The 17006-nt window shown below is 46.1% G+C and overlaps 1 protein-coding gene across 5 annotated transcripts in view; it reads left to right on the top strand.

Annotated features, from left to right (window-relative positions):
* Ntf3 (neurotrophin 3) overlaps positions 1–4489 on the top strand; it is a 68302-nt gene extending 63813 nt beyond the window's left edge. For all 5 annotated transcript variants that reach the window (XM_031383481.1, XM_031383479.1, XM_031383483.1 and 2 more), the window contains exon 2: positions 3379–4489. In XM_031383481.1, coding sequence (XP_031239341.1) covers positions 3400–4176 — 777 coding nt within the window. In that variant the 5' untranslated portion in view covers positions 3379–3399 and the 3' untranslated portion in view covers positions 4177–4489. The remainder of the gene's footprint in view (positions 1–3378) is intronic.
* Positions 4490–17006: the final 12517 nt, after the last annotated feature.

The raw sequence follows: 17006 nt of genomic DNA, 5'->3' as shown, positions 1-17006 counted from the left end.
AAGGAAAGAGGGAGAGAGGAAGGGAGGGAAGGAAAGAGGGAGGGAGGGAAGGAAAGAGAGGAAGGGAGGAAGGGAGCGAAGAAGGGAGGAGGGAGGAAGGGAGGAAGGGAGGGAGAGAGGAAGGGAGGGAGGGAAGGAGGGAGAGAGGGAGGCAAATAGATATACCAAACAGAATCTAGAGGATGCTTGCTAGAATCTGAGAAAGCCTTTCAGACAATTGAGAAATACTTAGCAGCTGGCACATGACGGCACATGACGTATTCTTGTGACTTAACTCCACACGAAATTGATGGTAAGCAAGAGTCTAGATGAGGGAATGGGTGAGATCCATGCTCACTTCCACTAGTCTAGGAAGGATGCAGGACCTACTGGAGCAGCCATTTGGAGGACAGGCTGACAGAACACAAAGGAAGCATGGTTGCTGATACTGAGGGTAATTGGAGAGCGTCAAAGTGAGGCCAGCTTGTGAAGCCAGCAGCGAGGAATGAGAACAATTTCAGCAGAAGTGACCATGAAAATGGAAGGGACTTACCCGTGAGTCACAGAGCTTGCTCAAGCAACAGGGCAATGGTGAATCAGATTGGAGTATGGGACATGGGAGCCCAATACAACTGTGATCAGAAGTTAGGACAAGAGGACAAAGACACCCATCTCTCCTCTCCCTGTTAGGTTCTCTGTGTAAAATAGCTATAGGTTAAACCTGGGATTTCTCAAAGGTCCATGTGTTAAAAGTTTAGTCCTGGTTCAACAGGTACTGGAAGCTTGTGAGAGATCTTTCTGTCACTGAAGGCATGCCCTGGGGTACTGCTCTCTCTTCCTTCTCTCCACTGCCCCCCCCCATACTCCACATTTGTTTTCTCCAGTCCATGATTAATTTTTTTCGCTCAAGCACAGTTTTTTTGGCATGTCACCAGAACCAAAGCAACAAGGTCAATTCATGGTGAACTGAAGCCTCAAATGCTGTGAGTCCAAGAGCATCTTCTCCTGGTCTTAATAAACCGATGCTCTTTGGTATTTCTTCTCCCTGACTTAATAAACCAATGCTCTTTGGTATTTGTCACAGTAACTGAAAGCTGGCCTGCATAAGGGAAGGCATGAGGCTAGGATGTGCTTTTATTTTTAAAAGATTTGCTTTTATTTTCATTTGCATGAGTGCGTAGGCACACGCTACATGCATGCTGGTGCCCATGGAGATCAGCAGAGGCTGTGAGATGCCCTAGAATTGTAGTCACATACTGTTGTAAACCACCCGACATGGCTCCTCTAAAAGAGCAGCAAGGACGATTACCTGCAGAGCCAGCTTTCTAGCCTTTGATAGGGATTTTTCAGCACTAACTCTTGTTTCAAAATTCAGGCTACCACCCCAAAGATTTTTTTTCTTATCCCAAGTCCATTGTACCATCCAATATCCACCTTGTCAAATTATCCTCATAATCACCTTGCCAACCTCTGTATGGTCTCTTATTTATCCAGAACCCCGCCCACACATCCATCATCCCTGATTTGTTGCCCTGTGAACAGTATCCTTGTGTCCAGGCTTTGGGACAATCTGATAGATTGGTTTTTGTTGTTGTTGTTGTTGTTGTTTTGGTTTTTGTTTGTTTGTTGGTTGGTTGGTTGGTTGGTTTTTGAAGACTTCTAGTTTCAAATGATTTTGTTGTAGCTGTCCTGGGATAGGGGTTGAGGCTCAAGTTGTGTGTATGTTCTTTATTTTGTGTTCCTTAAGTTTTGATTTGTTAAGCTTGCAAGATTGTCGGAAATATCACTTTCCTGCAGAATGGGAGGGAGATTAATTACTCTGTGGGAACCATTTTCCTGGGATAACACAGTTCCTGAAGCAGTCTCTAGGGTAGGCAGCCATGGTAGAACCCTTCTCTTAGCTTTGACCTTGAAGTAGTCTGTTACCCTGACAGTGGCTCCCAGAAAAGGAACATGGTCCTCTTATCACAGAGGCAGGCCAGGAGCCAGCGGGAAGATGCCTGGAACACTGCCAGCCTTTGGGGATGAGAGAGCAAGCCATACTTCAGGAGAGATGGGGAGAGAGGCAGCGGGCAAATTCCGGAGGGGACAGGGGACAGGCTCCTCAGTGTAGGTTCAGAATCAGGAGTTCTTTTCTACAGCTGGTGTTACCTTTGTTTGTTTCCTTTGTACTCCCCCTGGATTCTATAACATCTTTCTGAAAATACCAACACCGAACCAAGGGAAAGGGTTTTATTTTCCATGGTAAGACAGGACTCTGAAGAGAAAATGCCCCTGGGGCTATTGAGGCGGCAGCAGCGGTGATTAAGGAGTGAATGCTCTGGGTCAGGGGAAGGGATTGCCAGGTCAGGGTCACCAGCACAGCTAACTTGCCACTGGAGAGTCTCCCTCCTGGGCTAACCTTCTGGAAACATGGCTTTGGTCCTAGTGCGGGAGAGGCGAGTGGGGAAGATCTCCAGATCCCGATGCAATTCCTCCAGGACTCACCAGGAGCCCTGCGCTGAGGTTCTGTTATGGCAACAGAAGAACGGTGTGGTGCGGTGGGGTGAAAGTGCCACATCAAACGGGAGATGGTGGAATCAGATGTAGGACCGCAAAAAGAAACAGTATAATGGAAACTAAAAATCCCTAGGAGGACAAAGAAAGCAGCTCAACCCTCCCCTCCCTACCCAGAGCAGGGTGGGGCATCATCTGAGCTGAGTGCTTCCTCTTCTGTCTTCTGCAAGGAGTACAAGGAGTTGGTAGCTCCTGTGCAGGGTGTCCTGGTGACAGGTGTCTTTCTGAGAGTCTGATAGGGCACCCTGAGACTTAGGCCCTCTCAGCAGTTGTCCAGTGGTCTTGTGTCTGCTTACAAGGGTAGCAGAGTCAGGAAGGAGCTTCTCTCTGACGTCCTACTTTAAAAACAACAGACCCAGTTTGAAGCCCTTGTAGGTCCCCCTGGAAGAGCTCCGCACCCTGCCGCTGCACTTGGGGACTGATAATACCATCACATGTCTTGAGGAAGTTAAAAGCCGATCCAGAGATACATGGAGGCAGTTCTCATAGTTGTCTCAGTAGTGTGGACCATGGAGCTTCCCAAGCTCCATGGGATGTTTAAGGATGTCATCCCTGCACAGCAGGAGACTGGGGAACAACGCAGACATCTTTTGTAAAAATGCAACTGGTGCTGTCAGTCTAGGAAGCAGGCAGTCAGAAGACCTGTGCTGTATTCCCCAATATTTCTCAGGGGCTGGGGGGAAGAAACTCCAACCCTTCTAAATAACGGGGAGGAGTCCCAGTGCTTCCTTAGACTGGTGGCACCCTCCCCTCACTCTCAGATGGTCAGCCTCAGGCGGCTGATTCCAGAATGACGCAGACTCTTTCAGCCAGCTGTTAACACCTGTGTTTCCTTTGTTTCAGATCTTACAGGTGAACAAGGTGATGTCCATCTTGTTTTATGTGATATTTCTTGCTTATCTCCGTGGCATCCAAGGCAACAACATGGATCAAAGGAGTTTGCCAGAAGACTCTCTCAATTCCCTCATTATCAAGCTGATCCAGGCGGATATCTTGAAAAACAAGCTTTCCAAGCAGATGGTGGATGTTAAGGAAAACTACCAGAGCACCCTGCCCAAAGCAGAGGCACCCAGAGAACCAGAGCAGGGAGAGGCCACCAGGTCAGAATTCCAGCCAATGATTGCAACGGACACAGAACTACTACGGCAACAGAGACGCTACAATTCGCCCCGGGTTCTGCTGAGTGACAGCACCCCTTTGGAGCCCCCTCCCTTATATCTAATGGAGGATTATGTGGGCAACCCGGTGGGGGCCAATAGAACATCACCAAGGAGGAAACGCTATGCAGAGCATAAGAGTCACAGAGGAGAGTACTCAGTGTGTGACAGTGAGAGCCTGTGGGTGACAGACAAGTCCTCGGCCATTGACATTCGGGGACACCAGGTCACGGTGCTGGGGGAGATCAAAACCGGTAACTCTCCCGTCAAACAATATTTTTATGAAACGAGATGTAAAGAAGCCAGGCCAGTCAAAAACGGTTGCAGGGGGATCGATGACAAGCACTGGAACTCTCAGTGCAAAACGTCGCAAACCTACGTCCGAGCACTGACTTCCGAAAACAACAAGCTCGTAGGCTGGCGCTGGATACGAATAGACACTTCCTGTGTGTGTGCCTTGTCGAGAAAAATCGGAAGAACATGAATTGGCATCTGTCCCCACATATAAATTATTACTTTAAATTATATGATATGCATGTAGCATATAAATGTTTATATTGTTTTTATATATTATAAGTTGACCTTTATTTATTAAACTTCAGCAACCCTTACAGTATATAAGCTTTTTTTCTCAATAAAATTCGTGTGCTTGCCTTCCCTCAGGCCTCTCCCATCTGTTAACCTTATTTTGTGATTGGGCTCTTGGGAACCCTTCTGTAAAACCTGTGTACACCAGTATTTGGCATTCAGTATTGTCAAGGCCATGACTGTGGTTTCAGTAAACTTTCTTAAAATCAGATGATGTCAGAGTTGTGTATAAACAGAGTTCTATCCCTACTTCTGGTATATTCCACATTGGATTGATGAATTAAAGGAATCACAATGGCCCCCACTGAAAATGGTACCTGGTAGCATGAAGCTCTGCATTCTCTTCGGAGCAGCAAGCCCACACTCGGGTCCTCCTTGCTCTTCCCAGCTATCGGCTTGCCAATTAGAATTGTGGTTTTTGCCAATAATAACAGGCTTGACAATTTTATTTCTCAGCACATTTGTTGTTTGGGGGTTTTGTAAGGGTTGGAATTTTCTTTTTCCTTTTGGCTTTGGTTTTGTTTTTACTTTTGGTAAGTGGTTTTCATCCTTTTACACAGATAGGGAAAATTTTTATAACTATTCTAACAGATTTGTGTGTGTATGTGTGTGTGTGTGTGTGTGTTGCTAGAGTTCAAACTGTAACAGAAAAAAAAATTATGTGTCTACCCAGGAGCAAACTGAAACGGTTCACGAGTAATCCATATACAGAAGATAAATGTACTCATTACAGATTCTCTTGGCCCAGGGCCTTCCCCACTGATCTTGTGGCCAGCCTCCAGCTCATGAGAAGTTGTAAAGTGGTAGTCTTGGGAGAAAGACCTGGATCAAACTCCAGCCCCTCCCCTGTGACCTCGTGAAGGGTTTGAAGACTACCAGAGCCTGGGTTTCCTGGGGATGCTGTCACATCGAGATTCCCAGGACATCTGGCGCATCAGTGGAGTACCCATCACGGACTTTGTAACCAGAGCTAGGCCTGGGAGAGTGCTATAGCTGTTCCATGGCTCACTTCTTTCCAGGATATTGTGGTCAACCATGTATCAATGCTAACTGATGCAACCAGTGTGCAAGGTCCAAATGAAAAGGACCTCCTTGGTGCCTGTCAGGTCCTGGCAAGGAATCAGTGTGGTGACAGACTCTGGTCCTTGTGATAGTAGGGACATTAATTATCCCCTCTACCCCCAAAGAGCTTCTGGATGTCCTACTCTCATGGGGACACACTTCATCCTGTTGGAGCTGCAATACTCTGTTCTCTCCTCTTGCTGGAGGCACAGAGGTTTTCTACTCCAACATGGAAGCTGCTGTGACTGCCCGAAACCCTGCTGTGTACCTGCTCTGACCTGCATTGCTCTGCCTTAGTTTAAGACCTCTGTATGTTCCTCTTCCCAAGGCCTCTAAAACATACAGAGAGAATGTCCTTTATATGACATGAGCTTTTGAAACAGATGCAACAAATAGCAGCAACTGTGGTTAAAAACATCATTTTATATTCAATTCTGGGTCCTAAACTATTAAGTTATTTACTACATCTTCACAATGCACTGGACACTTTCAAAGATGGCTGCCATTATTTGTTTATAAAGAACAAAAGGGAGAAAGAAAGAAAGAAAGAAAGAAAGAAAGAAAGAAAGAAAGAAAGGAAAGAAGGGAGGAAGGAAGAAAGGGGTCCTTGAGGGAGGCATTGTCATCTCCAGGTGAGAAAACTGAGGTAGGTTACATTTGGATTTTATAGGACACTGACAAAGGGAAGAGTTAGATTCATATATCAACAATGACACAAGATGTCCATTTTCTCTCTTCCCTCCTGTCTTCCTTCCAGATGAAGAGCACTGATTGCATTTTCCATGGGTGCCACAGTGCTAGGGGACCAGAGGCATCATTCTCTCCTGAAGACCCACTGTGGCCTGGGTGTGTTCAGGGTAGGAAGACCAGCAGATAGGTTAATAGGGGTCTGATGATCATCAGGGGCTCAGTTCTCAGGGTTTCCTCCATCCAGGGACCCAGTGAGCATTTGCAAGGAAAATGTGGCACCCCAGAGGCTGGAGGCCGCCATATTGCTGACACCTAAAGAGCTGAGAGGTCTAGATGTTAGTGATGGTGGCAGTGCTATTGAAAGGGTGGGCATAGAAACTCATTCTGGGATTCTGGTGGAAGGTCTGTTGTAGAGGAATACTTGTTAAATTGTATCCATCACATACAGGATGGACAAAGGACATTAGGATAGCACCAGCTAATCTCCCATTCTCAGCTCTGTCACCAAGGCTTCTTCTCTATAGACACACTGGAGGAGGAATTTCTTGGCCTCCACACAGTGAAACAATGTCTTGCTGGCAGTTGTACCTACTGCTTTTCTGAAGGTATGTATTACCTGCTCCAGCTCTAATGCTCTTTGTAGAATGTCATTGTTTGGAACTTGTTGAGTTTCCCTGCTCACTGCTCCCTTTTTCTGTGTGGGTACACGTGTGTCTATGAGCACTTCCATAGTTCAGTGTGAATGCGCTCCATTGAGGTAGGGGAGAGCATTTGCATCGATTTTTACCATCTCTGACCATGTGTGTAAGAATATGAAGCTGATGTCTCAGTTCACAGCTCTCAAGAGACTCATCTGACTTCACCAGAAGACTCATCTCCAGCCCTCAAACTCTGATGGCCTTTGGTATGGAAAGCCAGTGCTGGGGGGGTCTCTGCTTTGGTCCTGCTTCGCTTTACAAGCAGCAGCTCTGTCCAGGTTCACCATGGGTTCTGCCTCAACCAGAGTACCCTGAAACTCAGCAAAGCTCGTCCACAGCAGCATCTCTTTACTCTGCAACCCTGGCTCCCAGGCCAAGACCTCAACTCCCTGAAATCTCATGAATCTGAAAGCTTCCATAGCTGAAAGCTTCTTCCCCAAGATCCCCATTCTTGTGTCCTCCCGAGTGACATTCTCATAACTTTTTCAAGTTACAGTGGGCTAGTAGCCTACTTGGTGTGCACACAGGCTCCATGGCGACCTGAAATGCAAATGTTTCTCTCTGGATTCAAGTCCCCGGCTTTTGAATTAGTTCTGGATGGATGTGGGCCAACCTTGAAGAGCAGAACTCTGGTACAGGTGAGAGCATTCTGAAGGACTGCAGCTTCATTAGCTTCAATGCTTAGCCTCATGGACTCATGGCGTGTAGAGGAGGCTGATCCCTCTACAGATATGCCTTGCTGGGACTTAAATAGGGAGAAGCAAGGAAGCAGAAAAGGAGTGTTCCAAATGCCTCTCTCTCTCTTTCTCTCTCTCTTCCTTCCTCCTTCCCTCCCTCCCTTCCTTTCTTCCTTCCTTTCTTTTTTCTTTCTTTTTAAAATTGTGTATGGATGTTTTGCTTGCATATACGTTTGTGACATGCCTACTGCCATGTCAGAAGAAGGCATTAGATCCTTGGGAATTGGGCTAAGTTGTGGGTTACCATATGGGTGCTAGGAATCCAGGACCTACGGAAGAGCAGCCAAGTGTTCTTATCTGCTGAGTCATCTCTCCAGCCCCAAGTGTTCTTATCTGCTGAGTCATCTCTCCAGCCCCAAGTGCTCTTGCTTGAAGGAACTAGTTACCAAGGCTGAGTCTGGCTGGGTTGAACTGTTGTGTGCGGGTCACTGACATTTCAGACTAAATTACAGAATGCTCTGCAGCAACTACATATTAAAGTTTATTGGGAAGTTGTGAAACATGCCCTAATGAATTAGACAGCTGTACAGGTGGAGATGGATGAATAACTAGGTATGCATGCCTTCTGGGTGTGCACACACCTCTGTCTCCCTCTCCCTCGCCCTCTCTCTCTCTCTGTATGTGTGTGTATGTGTGTGTGTGTGTAACTATTTTGATATCCTAACCATTGATGTACTGCTTTTTTTTTTTTTTAGAAATTAATGTTTGAAACAGAGTACTCTCAAACACAAATTTAACCTTGAAGAGACTGAACTGCCAGCCAACTGGGGAGCTTAAGAAACAGACCAAGAAAGGGTGGATAGCGTGAAAAGTTTCCAAACAGGGAAAAATAGCAGGCAGAGTCTAAGGATTCTGCTGGGAGCAAGACAGGATCTGGAGTGGTGGATCTTCCAGTTAAGAAAGAAAGTGATAGAAGCTGGAACTGAGGGCTGCAGATGGAAACTAAGAGAGAGCAAAGGTCAAAGGAAAACCAGGAAGGATGCCGTGTCCTGACTGCTTTCTTCATGCTAGGTTATGAGCTTCAATCTTCATAGATTCTCAACACCCACCACCCACCCCAACCCCTGGTCATTCAGTCCTCTATTGTACAGTTGAGGATATTTGTTGACACAGCAGTTTTCCTAAGGTCACACAGCTAATCAGATAAAAAGGCCAGATAGGAACCTAAGGAGTCACCATATCTTAGAGGCATAAGCTCCTGAGGAAGACAGTGGCAGCAGTGAAGCCCATGCTAAGTGCCTGAGAGGCTCTGGCCTCTGAAGTTCAGTGGGGTGATGTGAAGGGAGTATGCCCTTGGTGCAGCCAGGGAGATGTTAGGGCCCAAACAGCTGTATCCAAATGACCATTCTACCAGTGGTGAATGGCAGCCTCGGTAGCAGCCACTGGGCACTAAGACTTACTTACGAGACACTCCCTCTACCCAGGACTTAAGTGCCCCGGAACTAGGGACAAGGTGGTTGTTGCTTCCATCTGAAGTATAAAGAGTGGCAATGCTACAGTATTTTGTAGGTATTTTGCAGACATAGAAGGCCAGAATTTCTATTTAGACTCGAACTTTGAGATCCAGTAATCCATGTTCCCTTATAAGGCAGAAATCTATTTTTACTCATTTGATAGTTAAAAAAAAAAAAAAAGTGGCATGCCTACTAGGTGGTGGGCACTCTGCCCAGCTGTATGCACTGTGCTCACAAGAGGTAGCTTCGACCCTGGAAGAGTAGTAAGTAGAAGCAACGGGGCCTCAGGGAAGGCAGCGTGGAGTCGCCTTGACAATTCCCACGCCTCACGATGAGTGCGCCTCAGCCAGAAGCTTGCTCTATTTTAAAACAGCCCCGATTATCTGACAGAAAGTCTCTTCCCTCAGCTGAAGCCAAATCGAGAGACAGAAATAGTTGTAACTAGGTTGTCAACAAATGGGCTGCCGGTGTGCAGAATGTGGGCAACTACATGCTGTTCAGGACAGTCAAGGGAAACTTCACTGAGGCACGTGACCTCTGAGATGGCTCTTAAGGGATGGCTGGAGGTCCATAGGGGAAGGAGGAGAAGAACAATATGCCAGACAGAAACAACCCACAAAAGTATAGATGGACAAGAATCTAACATATATAGGGAGAACCAAAAGGGTTGGTGTAACAGCTTCGGGGCTTGGGAAGTATAAGACGGTATGAAGATAACCTAATTCAAGGCCAGGAGGGAGGGGCCTAAAGCTTGGGTTTGCTTGCTAGCTTGATACTCTGTCAGAATCACCTGAAGGACTTGTTACAACAGATCCTGATGGCTTGAGCTCCGTCCCTGAGGTTCTGATTCATTAGGTGGGGTTCGTGAATTTGCATTTCTAGAATGTTCTAAAGGGATGCCACCGCACAGAGGAAGATCACTGATTCATTAGTCATTAAGGAGTCTATGAGAGGGTCTCCATCTGCCTTTCAAAAGACAACTTTGGTGGCAGCATAGTAAATAGATAGATAGAAGACAGCTTCCGGGCATGAGAGCTGGGTGATTTGCAGAAAATGACATGGGAAGGCCTACAGCGAGAAGGAGAGAGTAGGAAGGGGGAGGAGAGCAGATTAGAGAGAGAGTTTTCAGATGCAGTCAACGTGATGTTTAACTAGCTGGATGGAGAAGGTAAGACACAAAGGCATTGGAAAGATCATGCCATTTCCAGACCTGGTTCTGAATCTAATTTGAGAATACAGCAGTATGAAGGAACTGTGAGCAGCGAGTTCGGGATTCTGATGCTGGCAAAGTCCCTCACTGGCTGCTGGCAGCATGTTCTTGGCATCCTTAGCTCTATCCGGTCTAGGGAGTTTTGTTACAGCAGTGGAAAGCTGATCAAGCAAAAGCTGACCCCTAAGAAGTCTGATCATCTCCTGGGTGAGCATTTTCCCTAGCTGTTGACTGCAGGAACATCTTGGCAGGAAACAAATACCTTTTTGGTCCAGAGCTTTCAGGCCTGACTTCTCAAGTTCAGATGCTTGTCCCTGTCCTAGGCACCCTTATCTGGTTCAAGCATGTTCTGCCTTCAGGTCTTGAGTTTTTGTTTGCTTGTGTGTATGTGTGTGTGTGTGTGTGTGTGTATGTGTGTGTGTGTGTGTGTGTGTGTGTGTGTGTGTGTGTGTTATGTACATGGACACCAGAGCCCAACCTAGGGTGATATTCTTCAGGAATCATCCACTGTCTTGGGGTTTCTATTGCTGTGAAGAAACGCCATGACCGCAGCAACTCTTATAAAGGAGAACCTTTAACTGGAGCTGGCTCATAGTCCAGATGTTTAGTCCATTATCATCAGTACAGAAAGCATGATGGCATGCAATCAGACATGGTCCTGGGGATGTAACTGAGAGCCCTATAGCAGAAGCAGAGAGTAAACAACTGGGCCTGGCTTGAGTGTTTGAAATCCCAGCATCCACCCCCCCAATGACACATCTCCTCCAACAAGGCCACACCAATCAAACAGGGGCACCCATCCTAAAACTTTGGAGTGATACCACTCCCTAGGCACCTATAAGAAATCACCACATTCATTGTGCTCTCTGAGTCAGCATTTCTCACTAGGTCCTAGGGTTCACCTGTAGGTTAGGCTGGAGGAATAAGGAGACCCAGATAGCCACTTGTTTTCACCTCTCCAGCAGGTCCTCATGCATACATGGTAAGCACTTTCCAAACTGAACTAGCGCCCCAGGCTCAGTTTATAAATAAGTAGGAAGAAAGAAAGAAAGGAAGGAAGAAAGAAAGAAAGGAAGAAAGAAAGATGATAGATACATAGATAGACCTCCCTTTTTCTTAGGAGACCTCTCCTGACATATCCTCAGGCTATTTATGGCCAAGCCTTTCCCCCTCCCATTTTATATTCTCATAGGAACCAGAATTGTATTTCCACTCACACAGCTCCAATGACATTATAGATGTAAGGCTATTTGTGTAATTGCTTCTTTACCATGCTGTCCCATTTGGCTCTGTGCCAATGGGTGTCATCCTGTGTGAATCAGAATGTTATCCCAAAAGCTGTGTCTAGGCCATCAGTAAGCACTAAGTCGATACAATGAGCAGAACAATGAATGTGTCCCCTTCATAAGCTTCAGGTAAGCCAGGAAAAAGAATCTGACCTTACGGAAAATGTTCATCCTGAGGAGGGTTCTGCTAGCCTTTCCTTACTTAGACATCAGTGATAAGCTAGAGAGACAATAAACCAGACAGCATCAAATAATGATGTTCCTTTCTAGACAAAGACATTTTTAGGTTTTTATTGTTAATCCCTTAAAATCTCATACAAAACAGTAGATTTCTTTACGAAAGTTTTACACATATATGTTACTGTGTTTTGCTTATATTTATTCTCTACTACTCATTCCTGTCCCCTCTTCTTCTCTGTCCAAAGATATGAGCCTCCTTTATTTCCATCTGAGTGAAATGTTGGAAATGAGGCTCACATTGGAAGAAAACAAATTTTAAACATAGCTAAGGAAAACAATAGCCCAGGTCTGAATACCTAAGACAAAAGAACATGTGCTGAGTTGGTAGGCAGTAATCCATCCTCCGGTACTCGCTCTACAAACTCAAATGGCAGCTACCTTGTACCATCTTTTTGGATACCAAGTAGAAAGATAACAAAAACAGGCATACCAGATTCCAGCCTTCTTGAAGCTGACTCTCTTGACCCTGTAGTCTACGTCAGAGGCAACAGCTTCACTTAGGAGAGCTAGAATACAGGAAAAGGAGACAGCATAAGCGACTGATTGGCAGGAGGGTGGCAGTGCTGACCTTCAAGGTGCACAGTAGTGTCAGGATGCCTATGGGAAGTAGGCACATCAAAGAGTAATTAATAGTCCCAATTAAGGCATAGGATTTTTAACAATCAAAAGCCAAACCTTGACAATCAAGGTGCAAGTGAGGCCAGACTCTGCTTCACCCTCCCACCCCTTTCAGCCCTGTGAGAGATATTTGTTATTTTATCTAAGACATTAGACACTGATTTTTGTGAACAGCAGCATTCTGCCCAGCACTGCTTCTGCTCCCCGCAGGGACTCCTACCCAGTCAAACCTGTTTCTCCGCAGAGGAGTAATCCCCAGCCACTTTCCTGTTACATGGCAGGTCCCCTGGTCTCCCTCCAATTCTAAAAGGCCCCAGGAGCAGGCAATAAGTAGGGTCACACCCTCTGAATTCCTGTGCCTAGGGCTCCTGCTGGCAGGTTTTCAGCAGAGTAGGTGGGGACCTTTGCCCCACCCAGGTCCAGGTTTCTGTCACCCCAAGGTTTTCTCTAAGGCAAACTTCAAGAAAGCTCAGCTTGGGGATTTTCCCTGGGGTTGTCATTGACTCTTTTGTACTCAACAACCTTCAGTTTTCTTTCCTTTAAGAACAAAAATCTAAAAAAAAAAAAAGTTCCCAATTCAGTTTACAAAGTATCCTGGGAGCTAATCCAGACGCCTCCAAGAGTTTTGAGATCACACCAAGGGTAATTAGAGCTGGGTGGGCTCTGGGACACACCAGAAAGGCCAGATTATTGTCAATCCAAAACTATGAGATCAATCCAAAACTACAAGACTGTGTAGCCTTCAGAGAAGGTAGGTAACATGAGCAAAACTTCATACAGCCCACAATATATATGGCAGAGTTGGACTGAGAATCAGACCTTCCATCGAATGGTCTAAAAACACTGTTCTTCCTATGGTAAAATACTCTAACCAAAGCAAGTTAAGAGAGAAAGGGTTTAGTTTAGCTTAGTAGTCAGGGCATAGTCCATCATGGTGGCAAAGTCAAGGAAGCAAGAAATTGTAACATCTGGTCACATCACATCCATAATCAGGAACAGAGGAAGGTAAATGCACTCACCTTATTTGTCTTCTCAGTTTTAAACAGTCTAGGACCTCCTGCTGGGAGAATGGTCCTGCCACAGTCAAGATAGCTCCTCACAGATAATCAAAATAATTTCACAGACATACCCAGAAGAGCCATCTAGAGCCTAGATTCTGCTGCTCACACTAACCATCACACTACCATAGGGCTGTCAGGAGAGCATTAGCCCAGAGGATCTCACTAAGCCGCTGCTCTGCGGGCAGTTATCTCTTTACCCATTGTCCCCTGTCAGGAACCTAGAGTCTTCTACATGCAGTCTTCAGCCCATGACTAGTAAACCTACAGAAGCTGGCTCTGTGATTGGTATTGTGGGGCGGTAAACATAGTCAGGCATAAGGATGCTACTCCTGGCACTTGCACTCAGAGCCTACCTAAAGCAAATTCTCTAATAGTGCATCCTGTAGAATGTTGATGATGTTGCTGCCCACCTCTGATGAACAATGAAACCTGTATCTGGAACAGGGACCTAAGGCCTAGGGTATTGAATCCTAGGGAATTCCTGAGGATCCCAGGGTAAGGTCCCAGAGCAGCCAAGCTAGTAGGAGACCTCCAAGAAACTTGGGTAACTAATCTCCTAACAGTTAGAGCAGTGGTTTGATACTTTAACAGTTGGTTTGCTTGGAGCAACATCTCCCAGGATGTTGTTGTATGGCACACAAGCATGTAAGGAAGCTCTCTTCCCAGGAGAGACCAATGGGCACAGAGAGTTTGCTGTTAATCTTGCAGTATGAAGCTGGTTGGAAAAGACCACTACATGGTACCCCTAAGCCCCAGCCTCTGATGGGCACTTCCCCTCTTGGGAAAGTGTTTCTTTTTCCTTGCCCAAATCCTTTCCAGTATAGGCCAGGTCAGTTGAGTGATTTGGATTTGTCATATCAGACTAAATTAAAATGTTTTCTTAAGCCTGCAGCACGGAGCAGAGGACTCCTGAATCCATCCAGCAGCTTCTTGGACAGCATGTGCCTTCTGTCACTGGCATACTATGGTACACAGCGCTCCCAAAGAGCACCTGTCCCGCAGCTCGGGGCTGTGAGGATTGGAGGCAGAGGTACCACCTCTGTGATGATTGCAGTGATTCACTGGCTGAGCTGGATGTCACTGGATTCTTGTCACCTCTGACTAGCTTCAGATCCCATGTTCCACCACAAGATAACTGAGACAGGAAAGGCACACTATGGTTGGATGAATCAACCATCTCTCTGCACATCCATGTTCCCTCCACCTCACCTGCTCTATAGATGAAACTTCTGCTTTCCTCTGTGGTATACAAATTGCAGTCCAGCCTCGTCCAAGGACAAATACAAAGGGATAACCATTGCAGTAGCATTGTGACTTGTTATTAGGGAATAAGGAGCTCTTCATTTTGCCAAAGTGGGTTAGGGAAATAAAGGTTTGTTTGTTTGTTTGTTTGTTTGTTTGTTTGTTTTTTCTTCCTAAGCAGGAAAATAGAAGAGAGTGTTCAGATATTGCAAAGTATGTAAGTAGCCAACACAGAGCTCTGTGCATGCAAATGCCCACTGTACCTTTCTAGAGAACATGGTCCTATAGAAGAAGGAGATCCAATCCTATGCCCCATAGAAATGAAGCAGGAGAGTGGCCTTTAGTAGGTGGGACATCACAAACCGAAGGTCTCACCTATCAAGAAGGCCTGTCTCTGGATTGATGTAAAACAATCCAAGTCTATCTAGAAACAAGGAACCAGTTATAAGGTGGCTCTGGTGCAGCTCCCAGGATGACCTCACGCTAGGAAAAGCAACAGGTTTAAAGTCACATTGACGAGCAAGACCTGAACAAGCACTCAGTAAGTATCAAATCCTACCAGATACTGCTGCTCAGTATCATCCTTACTATTCCCTAATGCCTTCATCTTGAAAAGAAAACCAGCTCTGGCCCCTGCTCATTTGGTCTCCGGCAGCTGGAAATCCAGATGCTGGGTCACAGTCCCAGGATAACTGTTGTTCATATTGTTTCCTCTTCTCTTATCTTGTCATGTTTCTTCTTGAATTTTTGACATGAACCCTGCTTCATGCCAGTATGACTGTTAGCAAAGTCAGAACCCTCAGGTGGGTCTCGTAGCCTCTTTCAGCTCTAAGACTTACAGAACCTGGTCCAGGACAGTGACTCATTTTTGCTTACTTACATCATGAGCAGAGCAAGGAGCTTACAATTCCTGAGGATGTAGGAAGACAGAGTGCTCACGTCTGGGGCATTAGAAACATAAGGTTTCTGGTTGCTCCCATCAGCTGCTGGCTGGAAGAAAGCCTATCTGGTGACTTTGGAGTCGTGACTCTTGAACTTGGGACTTCTTCCTTTAACCTATGGGAGCTTAAACCCCAGAGGAAGCTGTGGCTTCCCCATCATCCCAGATGGTCAACAAGAAAGCTCACACCTTCAGAGATCATGACTCAGGGATTGCCCAGAGGCAGTACCCTGTGGACTGGTGAGGGGAAATTGTGGTTCCCACAGAGTCAGGGGTCCCTGGCTCCTGTCAAGGATCTTCACACACAAAACCCTCATTTGTGGAGCTCTGGACCTCTCCTTTTTGTTCCAATACTTCTTGTGTATGTTTGTGTGGTATACACATGTTGTGTATGTGTATGTATGTGTGCAAATGTGTGTGCATGTGTGCATGCACATGTATGTGACCTGCCTGTGGGAGTCAGAGGTTTATGTCAGGGGTCCTCCCTGCTCACTCTCCGGCCTATGCGTTATAGCAGGGTTCCACACATGAATCCAAAGCTCACCATAGATTCCTCTAGTCTAGTCCAGCTAGCTTGTTCCAGGGAGCCCTTGCCTCAGTCTCCCAGGTGATATAAGGACAGATGAGCCGCTACATCTCCTAGGACATATGTGGATTCTAGAGATCCAGTCCTCACAATGTGCTGCAAGAGCTTTACCTGTGACACTATCTCCCCAGCCCCATCCTTTACATTTTCTGTTTTTAGTTTTTGGTTTTTTTTTTTTTTTTTTTTTTTTTTTTTTTTTTTTTTTTTTTTTTTCTGAAGGGAGAACATGAACCTTTCTAGCTGCTGGGCCAATCCTCCTCGTACTAACCATCTATGGAATCGGAAAGACTAAGAACAAACCGTGGACAAGGTAGCCATTGTTCCTAAAAATTTAATAAGCTTCAAAATGCTGAGGACAAAACTTTAAAAACCGCGCCCACGGTCTTTCTACACACAGTGCTTGTGTGATTGCCCAGGTCCATGCCTTTCCCATCCCCACGCTTGCCCTGACACTCAGCCCCTCTGATCTGCAGGCCAGCATCAGCGGTGCCTAGCAAGCAGGAGACCCTCACACAGGAGCAGCCTGAGACAGGAAGGGAAGCAGAGGCAGAAGAATCTCCAGAAACTTACAGGCCAGCTAGCCTGGTGAACGCAACGATAAGCCACAACAGACCCTGCCCCAGAGAAGGTAGGAAGTGCTAATTGGTTTCTGAGATTGTCTTCTGACTGTCCACTGGCTTGGAAACAGTGTCTACCAAGTCAAAATGTCCTCTGATTTTGGATGTCAGTTTTGCTCATTTGCCCATCCAACAGCTTCGTCCTCAAGGGTTTATTTTGGCTTCTCTTTCACATAGAACCTCCATGTACAACAGTCACCCAGACACTGCATACTCAATGCAGTGAGAGTCATTTGGTGCAGGCAGAGAGGAAGTTGCCCAACATGACCCAACATGACCCATGAC

Source organism: Mastomys coucha, unplaced genomic scaffold (assembly GCF_008632895.1).
Source record: "Mastomys coucha isolate ucsf_1 unplaced genomic scaffold, UCSF_Mcou_1 pScaffold20, whole genome shotgun sequence".
In the NCBI taxonomy this organism is placed as follows: Eukaryota; Metazoa; Chordata; class Mammalia; order Rodentia; family Muridae; genus Mastomys; species Mastomys coucha.
The sequence above is the reverse complement of the archived record's forward strand: the minus strand, read 5'-3'. Positions and strand labels throughout refer to the sequence as shown.